This window comes from Sceloporus occidentalis, unplaced genomic scaffold (genome assembly GCF_023333645.1).
Source record: "Sceloporus occidentalis isolate IW3139 unplaced genomic scaffold, rSceOcc1.0.p SCAF_143, whole genome shotgun sequence".
Classification (NCBI taxonomy): Eukaryota; Metazoa; Chordata; class Lepidosauria; order Squamata; family Phrynosomatidae; genus Sceloporus; species Sceloporus occidentalis.
Genome location: NW_028317123.1, coordinates 1,359,936 through 1,384,840, shown reverse-complemented (window position 1 = coordinate 1,384,840; position 24,905 = coordinate 1,359,936). Strand labels below are relative to the sequence as shown.

At 38.6% G+C, this 24,905-nt stretch overlaps 1 protein-coding gene across 1 annotated transcript in view; it reads left to right on the top strand.

The window, feature by feature from the left end:
• The window catches only part of LOC149280953 (putative phospholipid-transporting ATPase IIA), a 32,559-nt gene extending 8,014 nt beyond the window's left edge, over window positions 1-24,545 (top strand). The window contains exons 6-28 of the mRNA XM_089499871.1: window positions 6-57; window positions 183-277; window positions 2,113-2,193; window positions 2,673-2,748; window positions 3,596-3,672; window positions 3,980-4,140; window positions 4,484-4,626; window positions 5,238-5,350; window positions 7,325-7,531; window positions 9,950-10,111; window positions 12,049-12,141; window positions 12,865-12,948; window positions 14,197-14,367; window positions 14,486-14,584; window positions 14,671-14,760; window positions 15,353-15,497; window positions 15,997-16,061; window positions 16,588-16,743; window positions 21,175-21,239; window positions 22,316-22,424; window positions 22,810-22,867; window positions 23,191-23,394; window positions 24,409-24,545. Of these exons, the coding sequence (XP_089355997.1) occupies window positions 6-57; window positions 183-277; window positions 2,113-2,193; window positions 2,673-2,748; window positions 3,596-3,672; window positions 3,980-4,140; window positions 4,484-4,626; window positions 5,238-5,350; window positions 7,325-7,531; window positions 9,950-10,111; window positions 12,049-12,141; window positions 12,865-12,948; window positions 14,197-14,367; window positions 14,486-14,584; window positions 14,671-14,760; window positions 15,353-15,497; window positions 15,997-16,061; window positions 16,588-16,743; window positions 21,175-21,239; window positions 22,316-22,424; window positions 22,810-22,867; window positions 23,191-23,394; window positions 24,409-24,545 (2,643 nt within the window). The remainder of the gene's footprint in view (window positions 1-5; window positions 58-182; window positions 278-2,112; window positions 2,194-2,672; window positions 2,749-3,595; window positions 3,673-3,979; window positions 4,141-4,483; window positions 4,627-5,237; window positions 5,351-7,324; window positions 7,532-9,949; window positions 10,112-12,048; window positions 12,142-12,864; window positions 12,949-14,196; window positions 14,368-14,485; window positions 14,585-14,670; window positions 14,761-15,352; window positions 15,498-15,996; window positions 16,062-16,587; window positions 16,744-21,174; window positions 21,240-22,315; window positions 22,425-22,809; window positions 22,868-23,190; window positions 23,395-24,408) is intronic.
• The last annotated feature ends 360 nt before the right edge of the window (window positions 24,546-24,905 follow it).

The window sequence follows — 24,905 nt, the reverse complement described above, 5'->3', positions numbered from 1 at the left end:
TGTAGAATCAAAGGATACCGGCTGACATGATATTTCTCAGGACATCCGAAAAAAATGGTAAATGTGTACTAAAAGATCTGTTTCCTTCAACTTATTAGTGAGCATTTATTTAATAATAATATTTATTTATTTAAGGGAGGTGATGGATCTCAGTTTACTAATGAATGTTACTCTGTTTGTAGGGTCCTGCTTCTTGCGTACGGATCAGCTGGATGGTGAGACAGACTGGAAGTTACGTTTGCCCGTGGCCTGTACCCAAAGGCTACCCACGGCAGCTGTAAGTAAACAGCGCCTCTTCCAAAAGTCCCTCTTTAAGGGAGACAGTCCCTCTTTGGTCTCCAAGCCCTTCTGCCCCTCTTTCCTTCCCTGATGCCCCTCTTTTCTAGGAGCTCAGAATGTTTGCTGGGTATGAGGGTATCGCAGGGTTCTACAGCCCTAAAAGCCCCAATAATGTGTATAGAAACAGCATGAAACGTGTCTCTAGTTTTCCAAGCAGAGTTGGTTGACATGACCGGAGATCAGCTGTCCCAGTCCAAAGACGCAGTTGTTACAATGGCTCAAAAAACATATTTGCCAAACTCGCCACGCTATTAATAAAGCCAGCTTCACCTAAATACCCTCTATTTTTATTAAAATGAACCTGGGAAGGTAGAAAACCAGCCTACATCTTTCACTAGATGTCCCGCTGTGGTCATACCTGCCTAAATCAAGGAGGCCCAGCTCTGGATTGACCCTGATCTATGGTGACATCCCACCAACGAGAAGAAAACAAATAAAATCATTATTTATTCTAATGTTAATTTGTTCTACTTTTGCTACACTTTTTTAATAAAAGCAAGTAATATACCCAAAATAATTCATATATTTTTAGTAGAAAGAACCCATTGGGCCACCGTGTAGACTCCACGTCTATCTGGGCATACATTGACCCATTAAATTCTATTTACATGAAAATGACCAGTTTAAGTTGCCGGGTCTTGTAACGTCGTCTGTCAATAATTAATTCATCGCCTGAGGGTATCCAGATGGTTCATCTTTCATTATTTCTGGTGAAGTAAAAATACGTTTATTCTAAGAATAACGCCGCTTTTTCGCGGCTATGAAGGAATGTTTATGTTTGACGTACTAAACAAACACGTGGAGGGGGTAGAATTTATTGGCGACTGTTCAAATATTGGATATCTGTCCCTTTTATCGGAAACCACAGAGGGTTATACAATAAGACTTTTGTCACCTCGCTATATAGATGTCTCTCGTACATGTGACAATCCTAGAATCTCTGTGGACTGTAGCTGACCGTACGGCGATGTTAATTTTTCTTGAATTTGCCCTATTAGTGTTTATTCAACACATAATTTATTACTTTGAAGGAAAAAAAAAATTCACATTTTAAAAAACTTTTTAGTGTACAATATTCCAAAAATCCTTTTTTTAATTTTATTTTCTAAATCCTAATATAGCTCTCTTACTTGAAATATGCACATTAAAACTTCATTATTTTTGATTACTTAAAGTTCTAGAGCCATAAGGTGACGAGGTGACGCTTTGATACCACATAACGTGTAATGAGTATTCAACAGAATTAAAATAACATTTTGGGATGGATAAAACTTAAGGATAATTATAATACCTTTCTATTAATAAAATGCCTAATATAAATCCAATTAAAATAATATTTTGGGATGGATTAAATTTAGATAATTATAATACATTTCTTTTTATAAAATTCCTAATATAAATCCAATTAAAATTAATATTTTGGGATGGATTAAATTTAAGGATAATTATAATACCTTTCTTTTAATAAAATTCCTAATATAAATACAATTAAAATAATATTTTGGGATGGATTAAATTTAGATAATTATAATACCTTTCTTTTAATAAAATTCCTAATATAAATACAATTAAAATAATATTTTGGAATGGATTAAATTTAGGGATAATTATGATACCTTTCTTTTAATAAAATTCCTAATATAAATACAATAAAAATATTTTGGGACGTATTAAATTTAAAGATAATTTTAATACCTTTCTTTTAATAAAATTCCTAATATACTAATTGAATGCCATCATCCAACTCGCTTTTGCCTTCTGTAAATGTTCTAGGACTTGCTTCAAATCCGATCTTACGTATATGCAGAAGAACCGAATATTGACATTCATAATTTTGCTGGAACCTTCACAAGAGTGAGTTCTTTTTATAATTTATTTTTCAAATCTTCCCTATTTTTATTTATTATATATTTATGTATGTATGTATTGGGTTATAGAAGCTTTCCATTGTTTTCTATAGAAACCAGCTCAAAATGATTATTCAGAATATATAATTTCGATTTTAAACATCTAAAAATCTCCTATTTAATTTACAAAACACTTTAATTTCTTTTTTTTTTGTTATTTCTTTGTTATTTCTTTTGCTTATTCACCTCAGGGAACGTCATACCATCAGGAGCTATCTGATATTGATTAAAATGGACCATTTGATGGGTTTACTGAAATTACCCCTAACGTGAACATAAATGTGTTGTATCCTTGTCATAACAAACCCCCGACCTTCCGTTTAAGAACGCACAGTGGGGTATGAGCAGTTTAAAGCCAAATGGTCCATCGTCCTATAAGTCTTCTCTCCGAAACCCATTTTTCTAAATGTTCTAAATGTTTTTTAGGAGGACAGCGACCCCCCAATTAATGAGAGTTTAAGCATTGAAAATACCTTATGGGCCAGTACGGTCATAGCTTCAGGTAAGAAAACGATTGCTTTCTTTCCTCTGGACGTGTTCCCTGCATGTTAACAATTTAATCCCTGATTTATTTGTCTATAATTGAAAATAATTGTGTCACTGAGAAAATTAGTGTCAAATTTATATTTTTGCCAATTGTGTTGACTTCAGGAGGGAACAAAGTGATGGGCGGTCATCCCTCCAGGACATTTTTAAACAAAGATTAACCAAAAAAGTTAAATAAAATCAATGATTGCCACCGGTCTTTGTAATCTATTGTGTTTGTTTTAATTTCCAACATGTATATCCAGAGCTGAGAACACATTTTGATTGAGTGAGCAGCTCACAGGACTTCTTACATGATATTGAGAACTTGACGGCGTATCGAGGCGTTGGATTAATGACTTAGATGTAATTTAAGGATGCTTTACTCTAGTGAGAGGGCTCTTGGGCAATCGAGCCCCGCGTTGAGCTACTGCTCAATGAACGGGTAACAAGGAAAATCTCTCATCTCTCCAACCGAGAGAATCCTATGGTTATCTCCCAAAGAACTCTGAGACATGTAGTTTTGTTATCTACAAATATCCTTGGTTCTTGGTTTTCTTCCTTAATCATTTAAAATATACAAAGCAATGAAGAAAGTTGGGTGAACCCACTTTAGTAAACTCCATCTTGCTTCCAACCTCTCTTCAGTATTGGGATCTCCATCATGGGCCGCAGTAAGTGGTAAAGGGTCATACACGCATGATGTTCTATTGTGAAAGTATGGTGGACCCTACTTTAAGACCCGGTGGGATTGCGTGGGCCCTAGATGTTTGCGCTTTGATATATCAGGTCCAAAATGTTGTTCTACCTGTGATTTCTTTCAGGAACCGTCATTGGTGTTGTTTTATACACTGGACGAGAACAACGCAGCGTAATGAATACTTCAAATCCCAGAAGTAAGGTATGGACACCAGTATAGTAGATATTAATCTTTGCGAGTGAGACTGTTAACTAAAATAAAAGGAGAATAAACATTTTACATTAGAGACTTGATTTTCAATATGGAATTCATGAATATGATATCTTCCTCTAGAGTCTGGCACCAGTAGTAAGTTAGAAGAACACTGACAAAAATGTAGTTGATACATGATTAGTTATAAAATGTACGGTGGTAGAACCCCGACACAGATGATTACCCTTATTCCGTACAAAATCCCAGACTGGGAAATCTAAAGTGATGGAAATTGGTTCTCCTTCTCTTTGATTAGATTGGACTCTTTGATCTGGAAGTGAACTGCCTGACGAAGATTCTGTTCAGTGCTCTGGTGGTGGTATCGCTGGTCATGGTGGCTCTCCAGCATTTTGCAGGCCGTTGGTACCTTCAGATCATCCGGTTCCTCCTCCTGTTTTCCAACATTATTCCTATTAGGTATGGATCGTAACTTAAAGCAGAGTTCTCACTCTGAGTGTTTCAGTAGAAGGAAAGTTTTCTCTGTGATATATTTTTGGTTTTTTATCAGTTTTGATTATCGCTAAATAAACATGTTAGGCAAATGTTGGTGGAATTTAGGAGCCAGACAGAAACTTTTGGAAACCAGCCCCAATCACCTTTTTTTTCCCAGGGAAACCCAGGGAACACTTGAAAAACAATTGGTGCCAAGAATAACATTTTATGGAGCTTCAGTTGTGACACTTGTAGAACCTTCAAAAAGTATTAGGAGAAATTGTTGAGTTGTAGGCTTGTGAACTGATGCTTGGTTCTTGGTGCACAGCTTGCGTGTCAATCTGGACATGGGGAAGATCGTCTACAGCTGGATGATTCGCAGAGATCCCAAGATTCCCGGGACGGTAGTGAGATCCAGCACGATTCCCGAGCAACTGGGAAGGATCTCGTACTTACTCACCGATAAGACTGGTAAGCAAACAGGAACTTTTTAGGGCTGAAATGAGAGCCAAATGCTTACTAGCTGCCCCTCGCTTCAATAGCCTAAAACCCATGAAAATTAGCGTCTTCCCAACTTCTAAAAAAACAGAATGTATCTGTTATTAGTTTACTAATTCCTATTTATTCTGTTCATGTCTACTAGTGTTTGTTTTTTTCTATTTACTTTTATTAAATCTGTATACTCTGTATGTAAAACCGCTTCTGGATATAGCTCCCCAGGACATCTAAACGAATTCTTCCTAGTAAAAAACTTTCAAAAAAAAAATAATACACGTAGCTAAATGTTCTCCTCCCTTTTTTCTCTATATGCCCCTCTAATAACCATTTTTGGTTTCTGTTTTATGGGTTTTTGGTATTTGTATTGTTTTTGTAAACACTAATGTATGGCTAAAGATAGTTGGAGACGGATGGGGATTGTGGTGTAGTTTGGGCTGCGATTCATCTGTAAGTAATAATAATATTTAAAGAACTTTTGGTGAATTCACGTCATATGGAATATTTCAGTTTTGTGACTTCAATGTCTGCTGCAAACTCCCAGTTTAGTGAATGCAGCCCCTAGAGCTAATTATTTCCATCCTCAGGAACCCTGACTCAGAATGAAATGGTCTTTAAACGCCTCCACCTGGGCACGGTGGCCTATGGTATGGACTCAATGGATGAAGTGCAGAGCCATATATTCAGCGTATATACCCAGGTGTGTATGTGTATTATTTTTTTTTTTTTTGCTGCCAACAGCCCTAAATTTGCCTGTTCAGTCCTGACCTAGTTTGAAATATTGTCCCACGACAAATGTGAGATGCATTATGGTACCAAAGTCCTTTGAGATGACCTCACACAGTTTTGTGCACGCTGCTGTGAATAGTTTTTTAATGTAATTACACTAAACATTTACTGATAATTTTTTTACTTTTAGAGATGGTGGAATTTATGGAAATTTACTGGGTTTTTTTTTGTATTAAAATATAAATATATTAATATAAAAAACAAAATTTTCTGTTTCAAGTTCTAGCCACAGAAATTTTTTTTTAGATTTTCTTATTGAAATCATTTTTTTTTCTGTTACCTTTTATCGTCAATTTGAGGAATTATTTTTCGCAGCATACAATAAACTTTATTGACAAATAAATATAACACTCGTTAAAAATACTGCGGGGTCATATTGTATATGGATAAAAATATTGTCTATGCTCACGTGGCGATTTAACTAAATAGAAACAAAATTAGTACCCGCCAAAAAGTATATATATAAATATTTAACTGATCTGTATTCTGATAACGTGCAGGTCTGGAAATTTTGTTTATAGAATAGCGATTCAGTTAAGGACGCAATCTATGTATTGAAAATTAGAAACATTTGTTGCTTCCAAATTCATTGGCACGATGGATCTGATTCATTGCTTCAATTATTATTTCCATTTTGCGACCTTTTGACCTGGAAGTGAAACTTTTTTTCTCCCTCTGCCCCCCTCCCCTGACACCAGAGGTTAACAGAGCAGGAAGCTGCAACCTCTTTGTCCTCTGTGTGACCAACCTAATTAAGTAATTGTCTAATTGCACCAGGAGTTTTGAAACTGGCCCTATAAATAGCCCACGCACGCTTAACCCTTCGTGTGCCGAGCGGGGGGGGGGGACGCGTTTGTTCTCCAACGCGTTTCTTGGCTCGTCGGCACCACGGAGGGTTAATTAAAAAACCCACAGCCCGGGCGCTTTTAACACACATGGCATCTGTTTTGCGTTCACGTTAATCATATCCATAGAGGTCGACTCCCCCACCCCCACCCCCGAAGTAGGAGGTCATTTGGTCTTTGTTCATTGAAATGTGTTTTTAATGGAGCCCATAGCCGGACAATATATTATAAATCGGTGACCCGGCTCCTGTTACTGGCGCAGCAGGAAACAAGGATTAAGAGTATTATGCATGGTATTAATATACTGTGTGTGTAGGCATGCTTTGCATGGCGCTTTTAATCCTACATTTTACACACAAACACGCGCACACACGCTTACAGCCTTTTAAAGTAGGTGGCTTGGTCCTAATTACTGAAAGCAACATATCGCCGTGTGTCGTAACGTAGTCTATGGCAGAACTGGCATTCAATCATTAGAGATAAATTTATGTCGGGTAAAAGAATCCGGCCAAAGAGTGATGCCTTGGAACTCTCGGATTTGACTCGATTCTGTGGGTCAAGAAGTAGATTATCACACGGTCTAAATCTGATTCATTCATAATCTCGGCTGATTCATTTTAAACACAAGGTTTTCTCACTCTTGCGCTGTGTTTCAAATCCCTGCTTGAATACAGGTTAAATATTTCTGGGTATTATTAAAGACTGGTTCCACTGAGGGACGATGCTTTACAGTAATTGAGGTCTATTTGCAACTTGGTATAACAATGTCTTAACTTCAAATCCAGGGATTAGTAAATAAATCAACTTTTTTTATGTTTTTATTAATTTTCCAACAAAGATTAAAATATGACGACGCCTGTTGCGTTGTATTCTTTTACCGTTTTCAAAGCTGGTGAAAGCGCTTATGAGTTTGACCTCGTCCAAACCATTATGTTCGGGGTCGCGAGTCTTTTCACTCACTGTATACTGAATCGTATTTTTCCAGTAAATTTTGCTGATTTATCTTTTTTTTTTTTTTCCCCTTTTTTCATCCTGTCCAGCCCTCCCAGGATCCTCCTTCACAAAAAGGTCTGGCCACCAAAGTGCGGAAGACCATGAGCAGCCGAGTGTATGAAGCAGTAAAGGGGATAGCTCTGTGCCATAACGTGACGCCATCCTACGAGTCTAATGGAGTGACGGACCAAGCCGAGGCCGAACGGCAGTTCGAAGATTCTTGCCGGGTCTATCAGGCTTCTAGTCCCGATGAGGTATTGAGATAAGTCTGCGTTGTGGTCATAACAGCACCCAACAGACGAGCCGGCATGTATTCATTGTGGAAACATCTCATACCCAATGTCACCAGATCGGGTCTAGTAGCAAAAGAGCAGAGAAAGGTGTTCAGTAGGGGAAGCCCAATCAATTACAAAGCTATTCCCTTAAGGCTTTTTTGGGGGGTACTTTACTCTCTTGGGGTACTTTGAACTTATACCATGGTTATATGGCCACGAGACATGACAAAATGTAGAGGTATGTATAGCGATGGGCAAAAAACTAAGAAAACAACACTTTCAAAGTACAGGAGGAGCAAAGGAGGATAAATGTTAGAAGAAGAGGCCGTAATCCAAGTGTATTGGATATGAAAGTGGGCATTTACCGTGAAAAGTTATTGTTTCTGCGCATATAACGTACAATTATTTTCACACCATTCTGCCGATCCCAAAGGAGAGCGAAACCTACGCGATCTATATTTTTTCTAAATCTCGGGTTTCTAAATGGTCGGAGGTACAGACAGTGCTTATTCGGAGTGCGATGTTTTAAGAGAACTCAAATATTAGCATAACCAGGAAGCTACGACTTTTAATTAAGTTGGATTTGGGTTTGTTTAGTCTCTTCTTACCTTGAAATATTTTTTTATTTTTTTATTTTTGAAACAGAAGTCAGGATTTCCTAAAATTTGTTTCCTGTTCTTATTCCCCCTCGGAAACCTTTTTTTCTCTTTATAAATATCGGTTACAGCCCAAGGCCAGACGAGGCAGACCTACAGTAATAGAAGGGAGGATTAAACTGATATAAACAGAGCTAACTTATCTGCTGTCGGGCCCCGGCACAATTTAGTAGAGGTCTATCGTTTAAAGTTAGGACCTTTTTTATTTGCAAGGTTTCAAAAGGGGCTCTGCCTCCTAAACAGGATTTTAAAAAAGCAGATCTTAAAACTGATTGATTGCCATGACCACAGCCCAATATGCAAATGGTTCTGAGAATAATTTGCATATGGAGCTGCACTGAGAGGTGAAATAAGGAGGAGCCTGAATTTATTAATAATTTTGAATTTTTTAAAAAAATATATATATTTTAATCCTGCTTAACCACAACTGTACTTTATAAATAACACTATGTAAAATATTTTTATTTAATTTATATATTACATTATATATATATATATATATATATATATTATTAGTATTATTATTATATATTGTTGGTTTTATTTTGTTTAGTCTCCAGAAAAATGTATTGCTTACTTTGCATAATTAAATCTAAATTTAATAATAAATTATTGTATTGCAAAGCTGGGTTACTCTAATATTGCCAATTCACCTTATAGTGTTAATAATGCCCTGGCTGTTGCTTAATACCGATTGTAAAATATATTATTGCAGCGGGGAAGGTAGTAGACCCCACACAGTGTTTCTTCCCCTATGACTAAGTGTGACATAAAATACAATTTAGCAGACATGTCATGATTTAAAAAACCCGACCGCATTGTTTGGTACAAACAGCGGTATAACTACGAATGTCCTCCTACAATGTCATTTGATTATTTCACTCCTTGTAATCAAGAGCCGGTGGTTCTAATATATACAAAGTGTCAGTCTGATTGACAGCCCCAATAGGGCGTGACAGCCTTTCTCCTGCGCATGGATGAATTCCAACCTTTATGGTCTAGGAATGGGTGATCATTACATAGCTTTTACAATGCATCCCTGAAAGAGTTAATCTTTTAACAGTGAACGCAAGTCACTTATTCTTTTTTTTTTTCATTTTAGATATATTGTATCTAGGAGTGTTTTATATATTTGCCCATATATAGAATATTATGAAATGAATTTTATAAACCCCTACCTGTTTTGCTATGTTGAAATAAAGTTGACGCCATACACTTTTTTTTTTTTTTTAGTAGTAGTATTACATTTGCGTTTGTTGGTATAATTATGCTTAGAACAGTTACGATGCTTAATTAACTAAATGATTGATTGTAAGCTTGTGAGCCGGACCCTGTTTTGCTACCGTATCGGTTATTAGTCTATCAGTTCTAGTTTTGTCAGACCCATTGAATGTATGGACTGTAAGAAGTTCTGCCGAAATTGTTGGCGTTATATAAATAAAAGAATAATAATAATAATAATAATAATGGATAAAACAATACAGATGGCAAATCGAATCCATCGCGGACCAACAGTGCCCCCTGCTGGCAGATGTTTGAAACACTAATTGATGACAATGATTATTGAATGATTGAAGTTAAATACAAAAAGACATAAGATCACATTTAAGGGGATTCACCTCTTTCAGTCCCCAACATCTATGTTTTAAGTGGCTGCTCCTCAGTTTAGGGTGAGATTAGAGAAGCAGAAATTAATATGTTGTTTACAAATAGTTTGACGTGTTCTTATATTCTCCTGTAGGTGGCGCTGGTGCAATGGACTGAAAGTGTGGGTCTGACTTTGGTTGGTAGGGATCAATCGTCCATGCAGCTGAGGACACCTAGTGGACAAATCCTAAACTTCACGATCTTGCAAATATTCCCGTTCACGTATGAAAGCAAACGAATGGGCATCATTGTGAGAGTGAGTACCTTTGTCTTTATCGGGGTTTTGTTTCATTAGGCCGCGATCACAACTTCTGCACTTGAGGTCTCGCGAAAAAGTAGAAAGTCATGAAGTATTCGTAGATACATTGCCGGGAAGAAAATGTAACTTTTAGCCCAGCTCTACATGTCCTACATACCCATGCCCTGTCCATGGGTTTCTCCAACACCCCTTATACAGCATACACTTGCCTAACATTGGAAAAACCTCATGATGGTGGTACTGGTCTTGCATTAGTCTTGGCCATAATGAAGGCCAGCAGCAACTAATAATTCCCAAGTTGTTGTACTTTCTTACATATACCATAAAGTTCATAAATTATACTTGCATGCAATGAAGAAGCAGCTTTTAATTCAGACATGTAAACATATAACAGACTTCAGAGGTCTTACCTTTAGATGGAAGCAGATCGTACTTGGCCCTAACTTCTCATGATAATATTAGCCATGTGGCCAATGCCAAAGCATCACTTTTTGACATTTTACTGAAAGTCCATAGACATATTCGCTTCAGTCAGGAGGCAGTAACACTCATTGAAAAAGGGAATTATTATAAAAATCATGTCGAGCTATTCTACACTCTCACCAAAAAAGAAAACTAGTAGCAAAGGAAGACCCTCTTTGGGTTAGGGTTCTCCATTCCAAACAAACGCCTGGATAACGGCCACCTCTTAACGTGTCAAAAGAGGACTGCCACCCTGAAACAATACAATGTATTAGAGCGGTTTCTGCGGATTTATGTTGCGATCCATCAATGAGCTGTGAAAGCTCTAACCTTCTCCTGAACCACTGAAGAGGAAGTGACTCATGCGATGAAACCGTTGACATACTATTTATGTTGGATATCAAACTGTTAGGTTTCGTGGGCCAGTACTAATTCACAGGAAGCCAGGCTGTGCACCGTTTCCTACATAGATGTTGTTAAACACCTTTAATAATGTCAACAATTAAAAGTTGATTACACCAACAATAACCTTTTGCCCCATTCCTGGAGAACCTACATACCAGGGTTGGAGCGGGTCCTTGAGTAGAACTCTCAGAACTTTCAGCCACATGTAGGTCACTTTGATCCCTTTGAGAGTGTATTGTGTGCCACCATTAAAAGTTCAACTGGCTAACCTTGAAGTATTTTATTTCTTGTAGTTGGCGTACCTTAAAATAAAAAACAAAAAAACCTCATGTTCGTCAGCATCTAAAAGGCACCGGCAAATAAAGCCAATTTTTTCGGGTAGTCAACTTCTGCGCAGTATTTTTTTGGGCTTCATTAGAATGTAAATCAAAGACATAACTGAGTCACCTTGGTGAGGAATAGTCTTAACGTGGCTGGTTCGAGACACCCACTGTGTTGTGAGTGGCATGTCTGGTTCTTTACCTGCAAACCCAACACTTCAACAATTGCCCACCACAGTATGACCCAATATTGTGGGCATTTTTGCGGGCAGCGTCATAGGGAGGGTTCCTTGTATCTGCAGTGTTCTCAGCGGAGATTAGACCTCAATTGCCCTCTGCTGGGCCAAACGTTCTAGTGTTCATGGTCTATTCTACCAGCTTGTGGGTTTTGCTAATCATCCTCTTTGAAGATATTAACATAGAACATCAAAGTCAGCTCTTAACTCCTTAAGTAATCTTACACACTGTAAATGTAATGTTCTGATAAGTTTTTAAGCACAAAATTATCTTTAAATGATTTTTAACTATTCTTGATAAATCGGTACTAATGAGAACTAAGGTTAGCAGATCGTACTTGGCCCTAACTTCTCATGATAATAATGTCATAATATCCCGGATGTATTTAATTGACAGCTGATGTTAATTGTATTTTTTTTATTTGTATTTGTCCTCGTAGGATTAGCATACTTTCCTGAAATTGTATTCATTATTTAATTCATTTATTCAATTTGTTATTTTTCTTGCTAGGATGATTCCACGGGAGAAATCACTTTCTACATGAAAGGGGCTGACGTGGTGATGGCAGGAATTGTGCAGTACAACGACTGGCTGGAGGAAGAGGTAAGCCGCTCATTCAGATTTAAAGTAAAAAAAAAAGTACTATTAAAGGTACGGTAATAAGAGTTGGAAAAGCAAGAAACTTTTATTCAGCAGAATTCAAAAAATAATTTCACCAGAACGGTTTGGCCATAAATAATATGTAACCTAAATGTAGAATTCTAAACCAAACATATAATCTAAAATATTTCTATAATTTTTAAGTTTTATACCAGATGGAGAAATATGTGGTATGTTTAAGTAAAGTATTCAGAAGGGAATTACAGCCTTGAGACTGCTCTATTTCTTTAAACCCGCTGGGAAACTGCCTCTAGGCCTGGCGGACACTGGGTGGCGCTGTTGAGGCATCAATTCCTGGGAATGTTCCCAGCGAGTCGATCCAGGATCCCTTTAAATCTTTCCTTCTCCAGTAAAAAACACTCCTGTTTCAGCCTAATAATAATAATAAAACTCACAGAATTTATTCTGATCTCTGTAAAACTTGCATGAAATGTACAGGGAAAAAATAAATAAATAAAAGTTTTAGGTTTGTTGACTGTGCGTCCCTTCTGTGACATCATCGCGCGGCACCGTAGGCAAATGACAGGATACAAGGACAAATGAGAAAGCGTTTAATATACCTTTTATAGTGGATGTTGGGAAGTACGCAATTGGTTGAATTTTTACACTACGTAGATCCATATTTTTGATGAGATTTGTTCCACTAAGAGTTTTCTTGTCTTCCAGTGCGGAAACATGGCTAGAGAGGGATTAAGAGTCCTAGTGGTGGCCAAGAAGTCTCTGACCGAAGAGCAGTATCAGGACTTCGAGGTAAAGTCGTCTTTTGCTTTTTTTGTTGACTTTTTACAATAATTACAATGTATTTCTCTGTAAAATAAGTGTATATTTTTTAGGCACATTTTAAAAAATGACTTATTCCCAGGCAAAGTGTAAATTATGATAAAGAAAAAAACCCAGAAAGCCCTTAATCCCAATATATTTAGGATTAATCTTAACTTTTCCATATTTTAAATTAAGTTTGTTATATCTGAAAAATGGGAATTTTTGAAAAGATTAGTTTACCCTCACATTACAATTTGTAACATAATTTGGTAAAAGGTTTTCTAACGATCAATTATCCTTTGGATCAGCAAACACGACGGGCCATTGGCACACAGGAATGATGGGAGTGATAAAGGGTCATTGGAACCCAGGAGAGATGGGAGTGATAAAAGGCCGTTGGAACCCAGGAGTGATGGGAGTGATAAAGGGCCATTGGGACACAGGAGTGATGGGAGTGATAATGGGCCATTGGAACCCAGGAGTGATGGGAGTGATAAAGGGCCATTGGAACACAGGAGTGATGGGAGTGATAAAGGGCATTTGGAACCCAGGAGTGATAGGAGTGATAAATGGCCATTGGAACACAGGAGTGATGGGAGTGATAAAGGGCCATTGGAACCCAGGAGTGATGGGAGTGATAAAAGGCCGTTGGAACACGGGAGTGATAAAGGGCATTTGGAACCCAGGAGTGATAGGAGTGATAAAGGGTCATTGGAACCCAGGAGTGATGGGAGTGATAAAGGGTCATTGGAACCCAGGAGTGATGGGAGTGATAAAAGGCCGTTGGAACCCAGGAGTGATGGGAGTGATAAAAGGCCATTGGGACACAGGAGTGATGGGAGTGATAAATGGCCATTGGAACACAGGAGTGATGGGAGTGATAAAGGGCCATTGGAACCCAGGAGCGATGGGAGTGATAAAAGGCCGTTGGAACACGGGAGTGATAAAGGGCCATTGGAACCCAGGAGTGATGGGAGTGATAAAGGGCCACTGGAACACAGGAGTGATGGGAGTGATAAAGGGCCATTGGAACACAGGAGTGATGGGAGTGATAAAGGGCATTTGAAACACAGGAGTGATGGGAGTGATAAAGGGCCATTGGAACACAGGAGTGATGGGAGTGATAAAGGGCCGTTTCCAGCTGCAATAGTCATTTACAACATTAACCCCGTCTGCGCTGGATTTCTGATCGTTATTGTTTGTTCTAATGGAGTCTTGTTTTTTATGGTTCCGCAGGCTCGGTACGTCCAGGCGAAGCTCAGCGTTCACGATCGCTCATTGAAAGTAGCAACTGTGATAGAGAGTTTAGAAATGGAGATGGAGTTGCTGTGTCTCACTGGAGTGGAGGACCAATTGCAGGCCGATGTCAGACCTACCCTGGAAACATTAAGAAATGCAGGCATGAAGGTACAATGTGTCGCCCGTTCCCTATATCGACTGATATCCTTTTACCTTGGTGCGCAGCTCGCCGCCGTGATGTTCATGGGAAAAGACAGAAACTCACCATCTCATTTCATAAATCCAGGTTTGGATGTTAACCGGAGATAAATTAGAGACTGCGACATGTACGGCGAAGAATGCACATCTGGTGACCAGAAACCAGGACATCCATATATTCCGACCTGTGAGTATCTAGAGTTGATAAAGATCGACTATAGGCTCCATATTAAGGTTCTCTGGATATTACCGCTCTTTGCTTGGTTTCCATAGGTTACTAACAGAGGAGAAGCCCATCTGGAGTTGAATGCGTTTAGAAGGAAGCATGACTGTGCCCTCGTTATATCTGGAGACTCCTTAGAGGTATTTACACTCAACCGTTGTGCATCTTACTATATGGTCTTTTGGAAGCCAATTCACATTATTCAGACCTAGGTGTTTGTAGACCCAAGGTTATGACAAAACAACCCTAGTCACTGTGCCTAGGAGCCAGATATGGGAACCAGGGCCGGACAAAGCATCTCTGACACTTTCAGGCTGGTGTCCGTCAAATGACACCGGATACTCGCAACAGCATATTACATTTTTACATTCACGCATAGGATCGCACACCGAAGGACCCAATCTGCCACTGGAACATATCGTCTACTGGGCCACCAGGCAATTGTCTGGTATGCCAGGTGGCCAATCCTGGCCTGATGGGAACTTGGTGGACAAGTCATTCTGCTTGACTGTCTCATGGCCACCCAGATTGGTCCACCCCACCTCGTTATACGCTAGGGGAAGGTATGAGAAGCAGGACGTCCCCCAAAAGTTGAAGAATCAAGACCTCCATTGCTTTGCTCCTCTGCCCCCCCGCAATATTTAGCATATACATTCGCTTTTTGGTATTATTCTACTTATCTCTCCAATAATAACCCAGGTCTCCTGCCTCTCATTTGTCACTGTGACTTAGGTATGTCTGAAATATTACGAGTATGAGTTCATGGAGCTGGCGTGTCAGTGTCCGGCTGTCGTGTGCTGCCGCTGTGCGCCCACACAAAAGGCTCAGATCGTTAGGCTGCTGCAAGAACGGACCGGGAAACTCACCTGTGCTGTAGGTAAGTAGCCACATTGCGATACATTTCATCACCGCTGTGTCTCATTACGCTCAACACCTGCCTGACATTCTGGCCATGTTTTGATTGAAAATAAGAAAATATTTCATGTATTTCTGATTTCTAATATAAGTTAAAATAACCTACAAATAGAATTTAGTAGGAGAATCGCTTACAATAATTTTTTACCTCTTGGAGGAGTCTCGAGATTGTTATCACCCCACATGTGATGTTTGGTGGTGAGAAATGTTTGAGTTTTTTCCGGGTTTGTGCACATATAGGTGGGATAGGTGCTAGAAACAATGTTACATTTTAACACCGAAATCTAGATTGTAAAAACAGATATCCAGCAACCAGCCGATTTAGTGTTCCTGCACCGTGATACCACCATGAACATCCATTAAATCTTTTTATAAGCCTCCCCTGAAAAGCCTTTCCATGTATCCACATCTGCCGAAAACACTGAATACCTATCTGATTACCATCATTGTATCTCTTATAGGTGATGGAGGCAATGACGTCAGCATGATCCAGGAAGCTGACTGTGGCGTAGGGGTTGAAGGAAAGGTGAGCTTTGTGGCTTAGTTGCTGGGAGTTGGTTTTGCTGCAGTAGTGGAACTGTACTAACTCGTTGTTTTTTTACACTGATCTTGGAAATAAATGAATCTGCTTTATACTCCATAATCTATATGTAACTTTTGCATGAACCAAATGGCGTAAAACGCTCTCATCTGATATATAGTAAAGCATTTGAGCGATTTTAAAACTTTTAGTAACTTTGGTGCCAAGCCCTACACTTGGAGTAATCAGAAACATTCTATTGATTCTTAAAATGCTCCAGATTATTATATTTTATTTAAAAAGTTATTTTTTTTGAATGGCCCTAACAAGCGAGAATGGCGAGGCCAAGATATGAAGAGCAATGAACATAACATAGTTAAAAGAAATGAAAAAAAAATTTAAACTTTAATAACATAATAATAATAAAAGACATTATAAAAACAAAGCAAATTAATATTTGTAAATTCCTCTGATAAGGACAAAATGTGTTCGTCTTCTAATGACTCTTAAACCGGTGGCTCTGTCATTTCAGGAAGGGAAGCAGGCGTCTCTGGCAGCGGATTTCTCCGTCACTCAGTTTAAGCACCTGGGAAGATTATTAATGGTACACGGAAGGAATAGCTACAAAAGATCAGCAGCCCTGAGTCAATTCGTTATTCACCGGAGTTTGTGTATCAGCACCATGCAGGTTTGCAGATGGTCTTCTATTCTGTTTGTGAAGCTAGCGTTGGATGTGCCAACACGTCCGTAGATGTGATTTATGGCTCCATCTAAATTAATCCCCTCCTTTCCCCAATGAAATTACACCAAAGTTTCCTCACCCATTGACTTATACATTACACAAGGCCAGCTCAGCCCTTCATACTGGAGGAGCCTGCCAGTTGGTGATTCGCAATGATTAATAGAGTGAAGGAAACCACTATATAAATAGTAAAAAGGTTAACAATGAAAGCGTTGGCCCCTTAAAAAGTAATGAGGGAGAAGTTATAGACGGGGATCAGGAAAAAGCTAATCTATTAAATATATTCTTCTCTGCTGTATTCACAGAGGAAAATGAAATGCCAGGTAATATACAGCAGGATGAGATAAATGCCCCAGTACATGTCGCCTGTCTAACCCAGGAAGAAGTGCAGTGCCGCCTAAAAAAAATCAAAATAGACAAATCACCAGGTCCAGATGGCATTCACCCCCGCGTTCTAAGGGAGTTAAGTAATGTAATAGACAGACCCCTATTTCTAATATTCAAGGACTCTATAGTGACAGGGTCTGTTCCCCAGGACTGGCGCATAGCAAATGTTGTGCCGATATTCAAAAAGGGGACAAAAAGTGACCCGGGGAATTATAGGCCTGTTAGTTTAACTTCTGTTGTGTGTAAACTGTTTGAGGGTTTCCTAAGAGATGCTATTTTGGAGTATCTCAATGAAAATAAGTGTATGACTCCATATCAGCATGGGTTTACAAGGGATCGGTCCTGTCAAACTAACCTGATCAGCTTTTATGAGGAGGTGAGCTCAAGACTGGATCGGGGTGAATCGCTGGATGTCGTATATCTTGATTTTTCCAAAGCATTTGATACGGTGCCACATAAAAGGCTCGTACATAAAATGAGAATGCTTGGGCTGGGGGAGAATGTGTGTGTGTGGGTAAGTAACTGGCTCAGTGATAGGAAACAGAGGGTGGTTATTAATGGTACATACTCTGAGTGGGTGACTGTTGCTAGTGGGGTACCACAGGGGTCAGTTTTGGGTCTTATTCTTTTTAATATATTTATTAATGACCTTGTAGAGGGATTGCATAGTAAAGTATCAATCTTTGCAGACGATACTAAGCTCTGTAACGTGGTTAACACAATAGAGGACAGCGCACGATTACAAATGGATCTGCATAGGTTGGAGGCTTGGGCTGGGATGTGGCAGATGAGGTTCAACACAGATAAATGTAAGGTTATGCACATGGGGAAGAAAAATCCAGGCTGGGAATATGTATTAAATGGGAAAACACTGGGGACGACTGACATGGAAAAGGACTTAGGAGTTTTAGTTAACAGTAAATTTACCTGTAGCGACCAGTGTCAGGCAGCTGCTGCTAAGGCAAATAAAATCATGGGGTGCATCAAAAGGGGCATAGATGCCCACGACAAGGAAATAATTCTACCCCTGTACAAGTCACTAGTCAGACCACACATGGAATACTGTGTACAGTACTGGGCACCAGTGTACAAGAAAGATATAGTTGAGCTGGAGAGGGTTCAAAGACGGGCAACCAGAGTAATAAGGGGAATGGGAGGACTACAGTACCCAGAAAGATTATCAGAATTGGGGTTATTTAGTTTGGAAAAAAGACGGCTTAGGGGGGACTTAATAACTATGTATAAATATATAAGGGGACAGTACAGAGATCACTCCCAGGACCTATTTATACCCAGGACTGTATCTATAACAAGGGGACATCCTCTACGGTTGGAGGAAAGAAGGTTTCTACACCAGCACAGACGGGGGTTCTTTACAGTAAGAGCGGTGAGATTATGGAACTCTCTGCCAGAGGAAGTGGTTATGGCAAACTCAATAAAAGAGTTCAAAAGGAGCCTGGACGTGTTTCTTGAAAGCAATAATATTACAAGTTATGGATATTAGATTAATAGGGACAGAACGTTGATCCAGGGATTTATTCTGATTGCCATATTTGGAGTCGGGAAGGAATTTTCCCCCTGGTATGGGGCAATTGGCATCTGCTTCATAAGGGTTTTTTGCCTTCCTCTGGATCAACACAGTAGGGACACAATATGTATATAGGTTGAACTTGATGGACTTTGGTCTTTTTTCAACCTTATGAACTATGTTACTATGTTACTATGTTACAACTCTTCTCCAAACTCACCTTCCAACTCTTCTTTCAGTGAATAGAGTTTGCAGTTTGGGTTTCCCCAATGTTACATTGAAATCAGAAAAAACAGCAACATCTGAACATTGAGGTGTGCCTAACCTCTTAGGAAATGAGTTAAAAATAGTAACTTTTGGTTAAGTTTTTCCCCCAAGGCACCATTAGTCAAAGAGCTGGCCTTGAGCGCACAGAATCAGTTCTTCTTACACTCCAGGGTTCAGATGAACGTGATGCTAGTTTGTTAAGCTTTTGCTTTTTTCAAGCCACATTCTTATTGGCTTTCTGGTTTGGCTCTTTTCAGCCAATCAGAATGCATGTAGAATTCACATCTTGGACTTTGACCTAAAAATGCACATTTACGAATAAATCGGGTTTAGCCTCTACCGTTAATTCTAATTTAGGAAGCCAAATAACTTTTTGTATAAAATCAAATTAAGCATTAGAATTCTGATCTTATATTCTGAAACATAATGTAATGCCGTGAATATCAAAACTGATTTAATTTTTTCTTCTGGAATTCTTCTTGAACGATTCAGTATTTACATAAAAAAACGTATAGTAACGGATCGGTCCACTTTTAAGGTCAGAATCTCGATATCAATGACATACTTTGTTTTACGTTGGAAGTGAGTACATTCTTAAGAGGCAATGCTAATATTCTACAAATAGCAGGTTTTGTAAACAGAAGGAAATGGTACAATCAAAGTGGTGAAAGAAATCATCATGTTTGATTAATACAGTTTAATAGACGGAAATTCTTTCTTCTGCAAACAATGTTATTCCAAATAAACAAACAGTCTGCGATATGGATGTAAGTATTTAAAAAGAAAAGCTGGCATTCATTCAGTAATTCATATTTTACATAATAACTTATCATAATTATTCTGATTTTGTGTATTATGCGGTTATTGAAATATTTATTACCAGTAATTGAAATAATTTTCTTTGCCGGTTCTAGATTATCATTCCTTACACTTGTCCAAAAAATGTATAATTTAAATATTTAAGAAAAAAAAAAACTATTTTAATAATTTTCAGGTCTTTTTTTTATAGGATTAAGTTTTCAATATTTATTTAAGTAAACTATTAAGTATAGTAATTGGAACTATAAATATGGTTGGGATTTGTCCGGGTTTAGGGCAAATGATGCATGCGATATCGTTTAAAACTCAAGATATATTTTTACAAAATAGAAATAATCTATGTTTGATAAAAAGAAATAGTTTGTTGCTGATGATACAATAACCTGAAATTGAAATAATTATTTAAATGTTTTTAAATGATAGTTGAAACATTTATAAAATTCGGCCTGCCATCTAAGAAGCTCATTGTACGGTATGGCCAGGTTTTTACAATGTTACTTTTTTGTAGAAACTGCGGTTCAATTTTGAAAGCTTTTAGCTTCTTTACACTTAGGCGACGGATCCTTATTTTTTCTGTTTGGGACCTTAAATCCCCGATAACCAGGAAAACTTTTCCATAAGTCGTTCCTTCAAAGCAGGATTTCCACAATTACACTATATTTTTGACCTACATTTCCTCCCACGAGAATACTAAACTCAAGCACTCGGCATTGTTATAGTTCTCCATTCAGTCTGACCTCAGATAAACTTACCGAGTTCTATTGGATAACGATTAACCCTTTCAAGTGAACGTACCTTCTAATTTCATTAGTAGATTGTTGGGGCCCCTTATGTCTAGTGTGTCTTAATATATACTAATGTTATTGTCAGTTTTAGATATTTTTAACTTTAATGCAATTTTCTAATTTTCACTGTCCCCCTATTATAATAAAATGTAGTCAGCTGGCGCTCCGTAAAAAATTATAAAATATTAATATTTTTTTCATGTACTCCAAAAAAAAAGCATTAATCAGAAAAATGGAAATTCCCTTGGCTATTAGCATCACGCCATGGCTCCTGATGTCATCTTTGTACCTGCAGCAATTCCTTCAAGAGGGGTCAAATCAGGAGGCTTCTCTGGGAATATTTTATTACTTTTTGCCCAACCGTAGTCCCAATGTGGCTTTACTGATGGTGGGAACATCGATCAGATCTTCTAAATCCTGGAGACAATATAGCTCGGTATCGTCGGTTATCATGGTTGGGTGGTATCAACAATCGGAGTGTCAGAGACTGTCTATCTAGATATAATTTTAGGGTTACACTGCAGCAAAATGGCTTATCTTTAAAAAATAATAATATGTTAATAATAATATGTTGAACCATGTCTTTTGCAGGCCGTCTTTTCGTCTGTATTTTATTTTGCCTCGGTTCCGCTCTACCAGGGATTTCTCATAATTGGGTAAGTAATGCAACCTTCATGTTCATGATATTTAACGTCATAAATATCTAAAGCATTAAAATGTCTATATGCCATGCTAGCATTTTTGTCAAAACATTCTGTATCATGCTTTATAATTGGCTTGGTGTGAGACTCCCTAGTAGCTCATATGGTGGTTACCATCTTTTGCCCTAGAGCTTGCACCCAGTGGCCTAGGTCACCATATTCTTTAGGACTGACCCTTTTTTGATGGAATTGCGATTGTCCTTGTTCATCAAAATCTGTATAAAACTGGTGAAATATTTAAAAAAAAAAAAAAAAAAAGAAAATTCAACAAATAGGCAGACCTTTTTTATTTGTTTTCAATGGGTTGGCTTTGAAGGAGTGCGATTTCTTTCATGTCAGTGCTATATTGTAGAGCTTTTTTTTTATGGAGGAGAAATTGGAAAGATGTAAAAGGGACTGATTTACTATTTTCAATTCTCTTTATTCCACCCTTCCTGACCGGTTTTGATCAGTGTCACGGTCAGTGTAAGGCATCCCCGCCCTGACCGCACACGAGAGCCGCTCTCTTTGAATTCGTGGCCTCTTGGGGCCTGTGTGATGTCATTAGGATAAAGAATGGGTCTTTTGGCCAAACAGTCTTTGAGTTGCAAGCAGGCATTATTATTATTGTATTGTGGGAATTAAAGTCAGGAAGGGGCCGACACGGTGAGTCACTGACCCGCTAATAAAAGATTTCAACTTGGCGCACGACATATTGAACCCTTGTGCTAGACGGGGCAAAACTTTGGACTATCGCGAACGTGCAAGAAGGGCCGATGCGGGATTTATAGTGACTGCCACAGTGTCGCCCACAGCTGAGGTCCCCAGTTTCCAACATATGGCCCCCATTTGCTTCATTGCCTTCCCCGGTGATCCATAGTCTTTATCTAATGGCAAGGAAGCAAGTAATTGCCCCACATGCCTCGATCTATCTTGACCTCCTGCATTGAGAGGCTAAGACTAGCGTCTCAAGTTAATGGTGTAATTTTTGAGGGGGCCGTTGGTGTTCAGTTCTTACTTATAATTCTTACTATTTTATTAATTTCCTGCAGATATTCCACAATCTACACCATGTTCCCAGTGTTTTCTCTGGTCCTCGATAAAGATGTGAAGTCTGAAGTTGCCATGCTCTACCCGGAACTCTACAAGGACCTGCTTAAAGTAAATTAATTTTATTCTATTACCTGTTTAATCTGAACTTCTGAGTTATAGGGGTAACAGGTTCCATGCGTTGAACCTGGGCTAATTCTGATCAGGTTGCATCCATTCCTCGTCGATGTCTTTCCTCTTCTGTTCTCTGTTAATTAGTCCTGGAAGCTTATCACTGGGTATTCAGGATGGTCAGTTAAAACAGAAGTGACTGGGAGCTTCTCTGGGACAACGTTACTACAGAGAAACTGTCTGCGGCCCCATAACGACTTACACAAGACACAAATACATAACAAAAGTTGTATGTTGTCATACGGTATAATGTCCCCTGAATGTAACGCTGGACATTTGTGTGCAATAACTAAACTGCTGATTTTGAATTCCCCGTTTTTTTCAGGGTCGGCCTTTATCCTACAAAACGTTTCTGATCTGGGTGTTGATCAGTATTTATCAAGGTAAGCATGTGTCTGTTGACCGTGTTGTGAAGCACAGCACCAAGTAGACATAGAGGTGTATTCACTAATCAGGGGGGTCTGATGGAAGAAGGAATATTTCAGTTCCTTGATTTCACTAAGGTTGAGTACTCCCGAAGAAGGGCTGAGCTGGCCACCCATCGTGCATACTTAAATCTGAAATTATCCAACATAACCCATACTCTGCACCAGACCAGCTTGACCTCTCTTGTTGGAGTAGCTTCCTCAATTCTCATGCTGTTTCGTCAAAGGAAGAGAATACCGAATCTTCTCATTTCTCTGCTCTGAATGTCTCGTCTTTACAGGAAGCATCATTATGTACGGAGCTTTGCTGCTGTTCGAGTCGGAATTTGTCCACATCGTAGCGATTTCCTTCACGTCTCTGATTCTAACAGAGCTGCTCATGGTGGCGCTAACCATCCAAACATGGCACTGGCTTATGATCGTGGCTGAGCTGCTGAGTCTGTCCTGTTATGTTGCTTCTCTGGTCTTTTTACATGAATTTATCGGTAAGAATTTATTTACGTTCATAGTGTGGTGATATGTTTATTTATGGAATGTTCCTCAAAATTATCTTCTGGAATAATCATAAGCTTATAACCTTCTCCATGTTACAAACATTCTAAATGAGAACTTTTATTAGGAAAATGTATAGAGAAGTGTCAAAGCAACACAGAGGTTGAAAACTGAAATACACATTCATAAGTAATACCTGGTTTACACATTGACATAACAATTAACAATCTTCATGTGTGTGAGAGAGTGTGTGTATGTGAGAGAGAGTGTTTGTGTACATGCATTTGTTCTTACAAGCTGTCGCCGCACATCACATCACACTCCGAAAGGCTTCACCCAAAGAAGTTATCAGACAACCTGTCACTCTTGACCTCCAGGAAACCCTGCGGAGTGCAGGCGTCAGATAATAGAGAGCAAAAGGGGATGTCTCCTCATCCTCACTTGAAAAGAAAAGAAAAACAATGTTAGGAAAGGTTATCTGTCATATAAACATTCTGCAGCGGGGCCAGGCTCCCCAATCCTCTCAAAATGAATGTTTTTACATGTTTTCTTTATTATTCTGAATGCTGGTATGATAACTACTGCCATACAATATATTGCCCCATACCTCCCAAGTGTCCCTGTTTAGGAAAGACAGTCCCTCCTTTGCACCCAAATCCCTGCATGCTTCTTTCCTCCCTTTATAGGTTGTATATAAACAACATTTTTATTTGTGTTTTAAAAGAAATTATTTAAATAGACTACCTTATTGTTATTTTTAAAAATGATTTAATGACTAAACCAGCCATTAATAGGTCTTCCCCACACCCTTAACCTTACCCCCTAATACATGGCATGGGGGCAGGGTATTGATGGAATTTGGCCAGACACAGACACACAGATACTTTTTATTATGTTAATATTCTCTATAATTAAAAGCTATAGTCCATTAGAAAATCCAAGATTTGTGTTCTGTTTCCGAATAGCGTCATTTTACGGATACTGCCATATTTTTATATTGATTACAGATGTTTACTTCATTATGACTCTGTCGTTCCTGTGGAAGGTCACAGTGATTACGCTGGTCAGCTGCCTCCCGCTCTACGTTCTCAAGTATCTCCGAAGAAAGTTCTCACCTCCGAGCTATTCCAAGCTGACATCCTAGAACTTTGCGCGGAAAGAACTCTTAAAGAATAGCATCAAAACATTGTGAATATTAAAAAAAAAAAACCAAAAAAAAAACTGAGGGATATTTCTGGATTGCAGCGGAACTGATACTTAAGACTGCTTTACTGAACAAGGGATTTTAAGACAAGAAAGGGAATTTGTTCTGTCCACCTAAAAACTCTTGCCCGTTGGAAAATGAGGCCATTTGGTGATCATTGATCAAACGCCAGTGGAATTAAAGGTAAAGGGTTGGTATATTTTGAATATTCTGGTGCCCACCCATGTACCAGATGGAATTCTAAAGTGGGGGAGCCCAGACATAGCATTGACTAGTATTGGTTCTCCTTTGAGTTTAAGA